This window comes from Electrona antarctica (genome assembly GCF_951216825.1).
Source record: "Electrona antarctica genome assembly, chromosome: 6".
In the NCBI taxonomy this organism is placed as follows: domain Eukaryota; kingdom Metazoa; phylum Chordata; class Actinopteri; order Myctophiformes; family Myctophidae; genus Electrona; species Electrona antarctica.
In genome coordinates, this window is record NC_136811.1 from 37,137,531 (window position 1) to 37,149,765 (window position 12,235).

The 12,235-nt window shown below is 41.1% G+C and overlaps 1 protein-coding gene across 1 annotated transcript in view; it reads left to right on the top strand.

Annotated features, from left to right (window-relative positions):
• Positions 1-11,298, top strand: part of slc9a1a (solute carrier family 9 member A1a) — a 60,588-nt gene extending 49,290 nt beyond the window's left edge. Inside the window, exons 10-14 of the mRNA XM_079502783.1 lie at positions 2,231-2,332; positions 3,131-3,212; positions 3,507-3,557; positions 4,121-10,349; positions 10,671-11,298. Coding sequence (XP_079358909.1) covers positions 2,231-2,332; positions 3,131-3,212; positions 3,507-3,557; positions 4,121-4,404 — 519 coding nt within the window. The 3' untranslated portion in view covers positions 4,405-10,349; positions 10,671-11,298. The remainder of the gene's footprint in view (positions 1-2,230; positions 2,333-3,130; positions 3,213-3,506; positions 3,558-4,120; positions 10,350-10,670) is intronic.
• Positions 11,299-12,235: the final 937 nt, after the last annotated feature.

A 12,235-nucleotide genomic window follows, 5' to 3' on the forward strand; every position in this document is an offset into this window, starting at 1 on the left:
CTTTACTGTACATTGTTAGCTAATACTGCATTGACATACATATTGATACAGACGTTAAATGAACACTCAAGGTTCATACAGAAGATGACATGAGTTAAAATGTAATGACACTCACTTAATATGGTATTGACTTACCAATTAACCACTACTATTGGTTACGTGCCAATAAAATGGCCGATTTGTGGTGAAAATGGCCATTTTCATACAGTAGCTGTACATTCTACTTTGAGAGAATTACAGTTGGGTGCCACCGATATTGTCCCTTATCATTTGACCCATTTAGGCCTGACCTCAAAATTTTAAAAAATCCTTCTAAATCCTCCAGTTTTCTGAAATAAATATTTTCACGATTTTTCAAAAATAGCAGACCTACAAGCTCATAGCGCGCCACTCGGTGGCGCGCTATGAGCTTGTAGATCTGCTATTTTTCAATAGCTAAATTATAACATAGTTTAAAACACCAAAACCATGTGTATACTGTACAGTATGCTATTCGGAAACAGAAGCAAAAAGTATTCCATTATACCACACAATGCACAACCCCATTACTGTGTTAATGCAGAGGGTGTGCTTGTTTTGGTTAACCTATTCTGTCCACCAAAGGCTTGCCACCTCAAACAGCATGGTATACACCATATTTGATTTAAAAAGTCATTGATTTGTTGTAAAAGCATAATAATAATAATAATAATAGTATTAACTTTCATGAACCCAAGGATGCTTAACATCAAAACAATCAATAAACAACTATTTGCCATAAGCCTGAGAGAATAGGTGTCTACAAGCTTGCACATGTATGTAGGAGTCGGACACTGAGTAAACCAAAAAGAACAGTCCCACAAAAAACATTTGCTTCGGAATGACATGCTGTCTGTCTAACCGGAAGTACAGGAAGTAAAAGTCTACATGTTGACCAGCCTATCGGAACTTCCTGTTGCTCCGTACTTCCGGTTAGACACTTTTGCATTTATAGGTCCTGTCAAGCCTAGGTCTCACCTTATTGACAGCTCTGTCAAGCCTAGGTCTCACCTTATTGACAGCTCTGTCAAGCCTAGGTCTCACCTTATTGACAGCTCTGTCAAGCCTAGGTCTCACCTTATTGACAGCTCTGTCAAGCCTAGGTCTCACCTTATTGACAGCTCTGTCAAGCCTAGGTCTCACCTTATTGACAGCTCTGTCAAGCCTAGGTCTCACCTTATTGACAGCTCTGTCAAGCCTAGGTCTCACCTTATTGACAGCTCTGTCAAGCCTAGGTCTCACCTTATTGACAGCTCTGTCAAGCCTAGGTCTCACCTTATTGACAGCTCTGTCAAGCCTAGGTCTCACCTTATTGACAGCTCTGTCAAGCCTAGGTCTCACCTTATTGACAGCTCTGTCAAGCCTAGGTCTCACCTTTATTGACAGCTCTGTCAAGCCTAGGTCTCACCTTATTGACAGCTCTGTCAAGCCTAGGTCTCACCTTATTGACAGCTCTGTCAAGCCTAGGTCTCACCTTTATTGACAGCTCTGTCAAGCCTAGGTCTCACCTTATTGATAGCTCTGTCAAGCCTAGGTCTCACCTTATTGACAGCTCTGTCAAGCCTAGGTCTCACCTTATTGACAGCTCTGTCAAGCCTAGGTCTCACCTTATTGACAGCTCTGTCAAGCCTAGGTCTCACCTTATTGACAGCTCTGTCAAGCCTAGGTCTCACCTTATTGACAGCTCTGTCAAGCCTAGGTCTCACCTTATTGACAGCTCTGTCAAGCCTAGGTCTCACCTTATTGACAGCTCTGTCAAGCCTAGGTCTCACCTTATTGACAGCTCTGTCAAGCCTAGGTCTCACCTTTATTGACAGCTCTGTCAAGCCTAGGTCTCACCTTATTGACAGCTCTGTCAAGCCTAGGTCTCACCTTATTGACAGCTCTGTCAAGCCTAGGTCTCACCTTTATTGACAGCTCTGTCAAGCCTAGGTCTCATTTTTATTGACAGCTCTGTCAAGCCTAGGTCTCACCTTTATTGACAGCTCTGTCAAGCCTAGGTCTCACCTTATTGACAGCTCTGTCAAGCCTAGGTCTCACCTTTATTGACAGCTCTGTCAAGCCTAGGTCTCACCTTATTGACAGCTCTGTCAAGCCTAGGTCTCACCTTATTGACAGCTCTCATTGCTGACATTTCCACGGGTCCTACTTGAAGCTCACCACCACTTTGTTTTATGAAAGTGTAAGTTTATGCTGGTGTCTCTTTTTCCAGCTGCGCTCGTACAACAGACACACTCTCATTGCTGATCCCTATGAAGATGGTCTGGGCGACTTACTTCTCAAGAAGCAAAAGATGATCGACCTGGAGAAGAAGGTGAGTTAACCACTTGAATCGGAGGATAATTTTGGCTAATGCTCGCTATCAAACTCTGCAGTTGCTGTGAGTCGCTATTCTGGGCATGTCATTCTTTACAGTATAAAACATGTAAACGTTTACACTTTACAGTATAGGTTAGAATACCATCTTCCAAATAATTAAACCATAAATGCAGGCTTCTCATTTTCGGACGGATAGACGCAGAGACAACAGCCTTCAGAGGAGGCTCATTTCACACAAGTGATTCACTCATTTAGCCAAAAGTCTGGTTATTTTCCAATTAGAGGCATTAGTCTTGGTTGTCCTTTTAATTGATTTGCATTGCACGGTTGGGGTCTGATTTATTTGTACAGTAGAGTTGCACTTAGCCATCATGTCTGCAATTACTTAATTAATGAGAATGGACTTTGGCTATATGGAGAAAGCCAGAGGTTGCTGTACTCTGATGTGTTCAACTAACTCTGGGCTCCAATCCACCAATACATCATATTTGAAATTGAATTTTAATTATGCTATTGCTTGAATATTGAACTCCAGTAAATAACAAAATTACCACATTAATTGTATATCTCCCGACTCCTACATTAGTTGAAATATACTTTGTCACACAGATTCTTGTGTGAAGTTCCTTCAATCAGAGGATAATTTTGGCTAATGCTCGCTATCAAACTCTGCAGTTGCTGTGAATTAATGTTGTAATAACATTTTGTTGGGTGTATGCCTCACCGCCATGCCTCACCCCTATGCCTCAAGCCTCACCAAGGTTCAACGTGTCACTGTGTGTGTTCCAAACAGATAACAGAGATGAATAACTACCTGACAGTGCCTGCTTCTTCACCAGACTCCCCAACCATCACCAGAGCCAGACTGTCCTCGGGTACGTCCAGCCATTTTAACCACAGCCACTTACAAACAGCCACATTTTACTGAAGCAATCGGATGAATCGCCAATGAGCAGCAGCTTTCCACCGGTTCCACATGCAATGCATACTATATGATCTTAAAAAGACCTACGCTAATGCTAGTTCACTGTGTAGATCACTGTGTGGGTTCCACTGCTGCCGCTACTGTTGTAGACATAGAAATATGCCACGCCTGATATTTCCTCCGTGCTGGAAATATGTTTGCATGTGCCAGCTGGCATGTAAACCAGTGTGTGGTTTCATTTTAGATACTGATTTCAAAGCTGATCAGACGCAGAAAGAGGATATATTCTGTCCAGGTATGTAGTGAGTGTAGAAAAGCCATGTTCATTCAGTTGTGGTAACCCTGCTACTGTGAAGATCCTAACATGCATGCATCATTTCGGTTGCTCGTTTACATTTCTCAATGTATTATGCATGAGATCATTTGATTTCATGATTGACAGGGTGAAGTTACAATCCTGTAGCAAGAGCATAGAAACCAAGTCCTGCCATTTTCATGCCATGAAAGGATTTTAGATATGGATACAATATTTCTGTTTGTGTTTTTTAAATTAATTCTGAACTACCTGAAGTGGCGCAAACTGCATCGGCATGCCTTCCATCCAAAATCAGTGGCTTGCCCTGCATTCTTGCTGTTGTGACGTGGACCATCTTGACATTTATTTTATCTTGCAATTGTGTGCTTTGGGATGTGATATTATTACATTAATAACTGTGTGGAATGTGAATGTTTGAATATCGTTTGTCCTACTGACTTGTGTGGGCGTGAGTGTGTGTTGATATGGAATGACTGTTCATCCGTCATTGAATCCATTTGCGCTGAATCCTTACCGTGTACCACCTTGGAATGTTCTCCCAGACCCCCAGGCCTACAGCTCCAAGGCCATGTCAGGCAGCGTGCCCACCATCTATGTGGACCCGGCTTCCCCCCAATCTCCAGATTCAGTCAACGTCACGGATGAGTTCCGTCGGGCCGGCCAGCACGAGGAGCGCGGCTTGATGATGAAACCGCCCTCCGAGGGGCGAAGAGACGACAAGGAGGGTGAGAAGGAGGGAGGCAGGGACCAGCAGAAGCTCGTGAGGTGTCTGAGCGACCCGGGTCCCAGCGCGGACGAGGATGAGGACGAACCCTTCCTGCCCTAATATCAGGATGGGGTTATTACCACCAGCCACGGGCCAAATGCTCCTATATCCTTGTCTGTGGCTGTTTTCACAACTCTACTGACCACTTTTGCAACCATCACTTGGACGGTGCTGTTCTATTTAATAACCTAGTTAGCTTGTAAAGGGGAGAAAGTGGTGGGTGATTTTCAGGCTTCTCTCAGATACTATAGCCTGAGGTCAAAATAAGCCACCTTTACTTCCCTGCCTCCCAACTAGGCCGGACAATAAGCCACCTTTACTTCCCTGCCTCCCAACTAGGCCGGACAATAAGCCACCTTTACTTCCCTGCCTCCCAACTAGGCCGGACAATAAGCCACCTTTACTTCCCTGCCTCCCAACTAGGCTGGACAAAGTGGGCGTTAAGATGCATACCAGTCCCTTTACAACAGGGCAGTAGAAGAGAGAGGACTACTTTACTGCCCTACTCAAAATAATCACTTTGGTTCAGAAACCAAACAAGCCAAAACTGTTTAAAGAGCATAAAAGATTTATGTTCAGTGAACCAAAAACTGAAATCAAAGGGGGAAAGAAAGGAGGAAAAGAAAAAAGCAGAGCCATACGGTTCTTAATGTCATTTCCCTTTATTTTTTTAAACATGTTAGGGAAAGCAGCAGCAGCCGCTGCTTTAGACACATGGGGTGGGCTAGATCTATGCATTACCAAAGGTTTGAACTGTTTCCTTGTCAGACAATTATTTTCAGGTTTATTGATTTGCTGTTTAAATGTTTAAAACGATTATTATTTTACAATCAGACAAACAATGTGTTTCAAGCTACATTCTGCACATCATGTACAGCAGGCCTTGAGTTTATCGATGGAGGAAGTGGATTCCAACATTCTTACTTCCAGTCATACCCCCTTTATAATTGTTTCTTCAATATGCTTTTTAAGTTTATATCTTACTGATGCAATTTATTTTCAGCATAATGTTATCATATTACACCGGGATTCACACGCAGATCCGACACACCAAATGTCCGACGTGCAGAAATCACCCGTCGGTCCCGAACATGCGTTGGTCCGACATGCGCTGCTCCTTGCTTGCGTTTATGATTAGGTCAGGGGTTTGGGTTAGGTTGTCGGTCTAATGACTGACCAATAGTATGTCATTACACCACTTTAAACTGCTGGACATTCAACATATTTCAGACTGTAGCTCACGGACACACGCAAGCACGCGCACACACACACACACCTGTATGTTTGCCTTATTTTTTGTTAGACACAAACTGCATTTTAAATTGAATGGAAATCTCTTTAAGTGCACCTTTTTAGTTTCAGGGTCACTGTATACTGTATATTTCTGGGAGGTATCCAGTGTCGGTGGGTTTTAGGGAAAGCTGGATGTAGTATTTAGCAAGAAATCACTCTTCCTCACTGATGGACTTTAACCTTGATTGATCATGAGCCATTTTGCACATTGACATTAAGTCATTATCAAAAGAAAACCTCACAGAATATTGTACACATCACTATTCCCATCATCTGGGCTCTCCATTCTGGTCCTTATGAGGAGTGACGGCGTTGTACTCGACTGTGATTTGAACATGAGCGAGGGGCAGTTTGTGAAGGAATCCATCCATATCCCAATTGTTCAAAGCCAGTCCTAATGCAATTAGGCATGCCATAGCAACGACGTAATTATATGCAGTATAGAAGTATAAAATCTGTATAATGGAATACAAAAGATCTATATATATATTTTTTAATTTTTTAATGTTGGTTGATGATGTGTAATGTCATCGTCTCAAAATGCAACACAAATCCTATGAATACATTGAAGCCAGGATCTTAAGCTCAATTTGTGGGCGTTTTGAGCTTGTGGATCTGCTGTTTTGTCATATGACGAGAGTATAAATTAAGCATTTAACATGGGCATTAAGATTTTTCGGTACAGCTGTCACGCACACCCCAGAGCATGACTCAAACATTGTTATCTGCACACACAAAAATGTAGCCTAGAGTTTTACTGATACTAAAATACTGAGATATTCTTTAGTGTATGGTATGTTCCATGTGTATGATACTGCATGTGTAAAATGCATCATATTTAATGCACATGCAGGCTCACGGTTATATCGAATATCATGGCAATTAATTCTATTCACGATATTCTGTTATCCATTCTATTTTACTACTAATTGTCCATTTGAACACTTCATTCCATTTCAACACCTGTACTGTTTTGTATTTTAAATGTTTTGTTCATAGTTGTGACTTCACTTGTGAAGTGCAGCGCAGCCATAGTACACTATATGGCTTTGATCATAAACCCACATGTATTCCTCTCACGCATGCGAGTAGAATTCTATAAATTAACAGTATGGCGTCCTCTGTGTTTAAAACAGACCACAGTTAGGTTTCTGGCTGAACGTGATAAGGAGTGCAAACGTGGATTTTGAAACCTTATCTCCGAGGAGGATTGAGTGAGGCACTGTTCCAGTTTTCTGTCCGTTATGCTGGTGTTAAAAGCCTGATTATACTCCGTAGTGTGTGGCTTAAGAGTGACCCTTGTCTCCTCTCATCCTGGTCTGCTCTCTGGAGGTATCGCCTCGCATCCAGAGTGCTCCCATTACAGTTGCACAACTCAAGAGTGTTGGTTTCGTGTGTGTGTGTGTGTGTGTGTGTGTGTGTGTGTGTGTGTGTGTGTGTGTGTGTGTGTGTGTGTGTGTGTGTGTGTGTGTGTGTGTGTGTGTGTGTGTGTGTGTGTGTGTGTGTGTGTGTGTGTGTGTGTGTGTGTGTGTGTGTGTGTGTGTGTGTGTGTGTGTGTGTGTGTGTGTGTGTGTGTGTGTGTGTGTGTGTGTGTGTGTGTGTGTGTGTGTGCAATCGGTGAACCACTGTGGCAACAGCAAATACGATGAATTAGAAACAACTCCCTGTTATCCCTACAGTACTGTATATTACTCAATACTCTCTGGGCCTATCACTGCTTAAACACTTTAAAACAAATCTTGTTTTAAAAAAAATCTGCCTAATGATGATGTCACTGGTGGACGGGTGTCCGAACTGCCCAAAGCCCTCCTATGAGACACAGACTGAGTAGGAAAAAATTGGGGTGTTTTATCATGAACATTAGTGAGGACCAATTATATGAAGAGATGTTGAAAAGTGGTGAAGTGGTCCTTTAAGCTTGCTTTGGTTTACGGCTGTGTAAAACGGGATTTCCTTTGTGTCAGAGATTTCAGACGAGACGCGGTGAGAGTCGAGCTGCAGTAGTTTTGCCGTTATGTATGTACTCTTGTCATGCAGTATACAGTACACGCCGTTCTGTCAGAAATGCAAAGAGTTTCTTTCAAGACCAGTCGTGTTGAATAATCATTGTAGCTGGCAGACACCATGGCAACAATTGGCATGTGTATCCAAAGCCTGAGCTTGTCTCTTCTCTTGCCAAATGTATCTGAAATTAAAGGACAGTTGTAGGTTGATAGATGGGAAGGTCAAACGGATGGCTAGACCAAATTCAATTTGTGTCAGAAATGTCAGACTGCATGTTGGGTGCGTGTGGGGGCATCTGGGTCGTATAAAATGTCAACTAGAATGTGGCTGAGAGTGTTTTTCTTACAGCTTGATGCTACAGTCCCACTGACATGCCCTTACCCCCATCCTCAAATCCTATCTATTATTGTTTAACCACTTAAACCCCATATGGTTGGGAGGAGTCCCGGCTTAGGCCTCTATGCTGCTGTATTCTGTTATTGTGAGGAAAGCTTTTGCTTTAAATAGCCGATCAATACGGATGCTGGTGTTTAAGTGGTTAAACGATACTGATGATCATTCATACAATTCATAAGGTTGCAAAATGGAATATAAACCACAAATAGCTTGCTGAATGTTGCAGTGACAACTGTTGTGGCACACCTGTGAATTCATGCTTTACGCTGTCACCATTCCAGATGGTCTGTGATTTGTCATCCATGTAATGGAGGTTAATGCATCAATGCTGTCCATGTTCATAGATTTATATTTATTTTCCTAACGTGTTTCACGAAGAGGACAGAGAAATATTATTCATGAATGTGTGTGCAATTCTACCAGTATCAAACTGCTTGATCAGATAGAATGCACGCTCTAACAACATTCCATGAATGACAATGGCATATAACTCGTATGATCGTATCTCACTGCACTGGTTCGAGCCAGTGGGTTTATACGTAAGTAGGTTGGAAGTAGCTTATTGTGCGTATAAGCCGAGCAATGAGGGGAGGGCATCTATCCCCCTTACAAGGCTTTAGAACAGGGAGATGGATTGATGAGGTGAAAGGCCACACCTGTCAGCTCCCAGTACTTGCCGCACGTCTTGGTTATCCAAGCCGTGCTGCTCATATGCTGAGTTAGCAGTGACCGGGATCTAACCCATGCAGGCCAGAACCTTGCAACTCAAACAATGGGAATATCATGTGAGAGATTTGCAGCAACACGAATGTGTTTGTGTGCGTGTGTGTGTGTGCGTGTGTGTGTGTCTCGCATCCCTGATCACACCACAATAATTCAACGCTTTCTCTCTCCCAGCCAAGCATCACTTTTTTTGTGAGAATCATAGAGAATGCATTCTTATGGGTAAACATCCCCCACAACATTGTGGTAATGTTTGTAGCAAGAACCTTATTCTAAAGCTATAAATCCTTAGCCTGGAAACCAGACGATTCTGCCATTGCAGATTTGGTCTGGCACAGCTCAGTTGTGATTGGATTCCAATCCCTCCGAAGTAGTGAGGGACCAATCAGCAACCAGTATGTAATGGGGCGTGCTTATCACCAGAGGCTTTATCTGCCCCTTGGAATCTATGCAGTGATATTAATCTGGCCATGCCAGGCTTATATATATCCTATATTTAAATAAAGCTATTGTAATGAGATATGACAGGGTCACATGCACATCATTTTGCCTTTGTTTATCATTTTCCAACTGTGGGGGAAAAGGAGTTTATATTCAAGTGTCATGTCTTTTTTTCACTCTTTAAATGAATGCTTGTTCAGGAGCACTGAGCTGTCTCAAGTTATGCACACTGTTTTGGACTCATCTATGGAACTGTAAGACAGTTGTGTTGGGGAAGGCTTCTAGTATGTGCTATTCATGTTTACACTGCTACATGTGCTTTATAATACACCAGGCAGGTTATTTGTGTTCATTTGCTTTAATGTGGAATGATTTGGTTGTGAAATACTGTACACAAATTTGTATGCAACCTATTGTGGGTTTTTAATGTTTTAACTGTGCTTTACATTGCTCCATGTGCTTTACAATGGTTCAGATGCTTTACTTTTGTCCCCCTTCGCATCTTCATGTTTACCTCACTCTTACAACACTCCAGTGGCATTTGGAACCAAGCCTTCAAACAAACTTCAATATATGCCGCTTAAGTATCTTGCTTCAGAAAATAAACAGACTAAATTTATACATTAAAATATATCTTTATTTAATTATAAATTTTAAATATTTATAATCCTATGGCCTGTGGGCTTGTTTTGAGTTTTCCCTAAGAAATTGTGTTCATAAGTTCATTTTGTTTTGTCATCTGTATAGAGCCTCAGCTGAACATAACCTATTAATCTCAACAAATATACTGTAAAATGTGACCACCTTGGACATGCATGTAAGGTCACAACGTGGATGTATCTTAGATAAGCACTGTACAGACCAAAAGGTAGTATTCAGATACATAATATGGCATATACTTGGTTAAGCCTCAATGATCACCAACACATGGGCATAACAAGTGCCCTAAAGGCTGTTTCCTTGCTATGACCATGTTTACATCATTGTTGTCGAGTTTGCCTAGCACTTACAGTATACTCCCCATGTACTCCACATGTACTCCACACTTTAACAAAGCAGAACCTTTATATCAGAAATACTACTAAGGCCTGATTTATACTTTGTGGCATGTCAGTGTTGTGCACCAAAAATAATGCATCTACAGTTGGGTGCCACCGATATTGTCCCTTATCATTTGACCCATTTAGGCCTGACCTCAAAATTTTAAAAAATCCTTCTAAATCCTCCAGTTTTCTGAAATAAATATTTTCACGATTTTTCAAAAAATAGCAGACCTACAAGCTCGTAGCGCGCCACTCGGTGGCGCGCTATGAGCTTGTAGATCTGCTATTTTTCAATAGCTAAATTATAACATGTTTAAAACACGAAAAGGGGTTCCCGCCCAAAATGGGTTAACTGTCCTTTTGCGCAGATCACGCGAAACTCAGCAAAAAGAAAAGGACAATATCTATGGCCTCCAACTGTATAAGCTAACAAAGTGTTGTCTTGTGAGCTTGTAGATGAGCTATGTTTGGTGCAAGACACCAGCATGCAACTAAGTATAATGGGACTTTAGCATCAAAGAGGCAGCAGGAGCAAGGACATGGGTGTGTTTTAGTGCATGGCTAGGTGCACTAAAATTGGTGACACATCACAGGGTGGAATGTACAGCATGACGGGCCTTATAAATAGAATGGGTCGGCATTTGGTAGTCGATGTCATGAGAGCGAGAATGACAACGTGAATTCTATATCGTAAGCCATCATATGGAATGTCACATTTCTTTTTAATGTTTTGTTGCCGTTTTCCTTTTATTAGTGTTGGTGTGATCTGTCAGTCAATTATTTGCAATTTGCAAATTTTGAAATAAATTAAAGTTTATTTTATATTACCGGTATATAAAAGCGAAAAGGGATGTATAAATAAAGATATATATATATAGGCCTAGTATTATAAATCTATGACGATACAAATCAGAATCACAAGTGTGCACTGTCTTGTTGATAATTATTGACTCTAGCTTACAGCATTCCATCCCTGTACTTTGATGAACTAACAACCAGTAATGAAACTCATTAAATCAAACTAGGCACAGAATTAAAGTTTTACATTATATGAGTGTTGTGTCTTATGTCTCACTGTGTCTTGAATCTCATAATGTTCTATCATTGTTACTTGTAGACCTACTATACCTGTAATGGTGCAATGACTAGCCTACAAAATGCTTTGATATGTGATGCATTTGATATGTTTGGTGGCTGTCTAAAATTAAAAGGGCCTGAATTGTTCAAAAAGCTTTTCTTCCAAAAAAACAACAAAACAAATATATCTCAGCATTATGAGTTTTGTTCTTACAATTGCTAAATTAAATCAAATTGTTCTCATTATTGTGACTAATTTTCTGAATTTGTCTTTTCTTCTCAAGAATGTGAGACTTTTAAACATACAAAATTCTGAGATCTATGTCGCAACTGAGAGGAAAAATCCAGACCCTTTTAGTTATATTTTGTATTGTAGCTAATAAGTTCCTTTACCTTGTAATAAATTGTCTGACCAGGAGGGGGCGTGCTGCACTAAGATGTAAATCATAGAGCTATGAATAGAATAAAATCATTGCAGTTGGTACATTGAAAACGGATACTGTATTTTTTGATTGAATACTTTTAACAGGTTGCAAAAAAGCAGAGAAGACTACAGTTTAATACAAATACAATGCTAAAAGGATTGAATGAACCCAAGAAAGCACTATGGCTCGTTTCCATTGGGGTCCTCTGTATTCAATTCATTGAAACATTTTGTGATAGACAATAGGCTTGTATGTTAGCCCACCTGTGTTCTTTTAGAGGAGTTTTGAAGGAGAGTTAAGAATCCACAATTTTTTATGCCTGTTGGTAGAGCATTTCACATGTTGGTGGCATAGCAGTAGAACGAATTTAACCCCCTATTGAGCCAAATCTGGGTTGACCGTTATTTGTGGAGCCCCCTCTGGTATTGTGTTTGTCTTTAACGTTTTTGAAGTAGTTTGGGTACATGGGTGTCTCTGTGGTGTGTACTA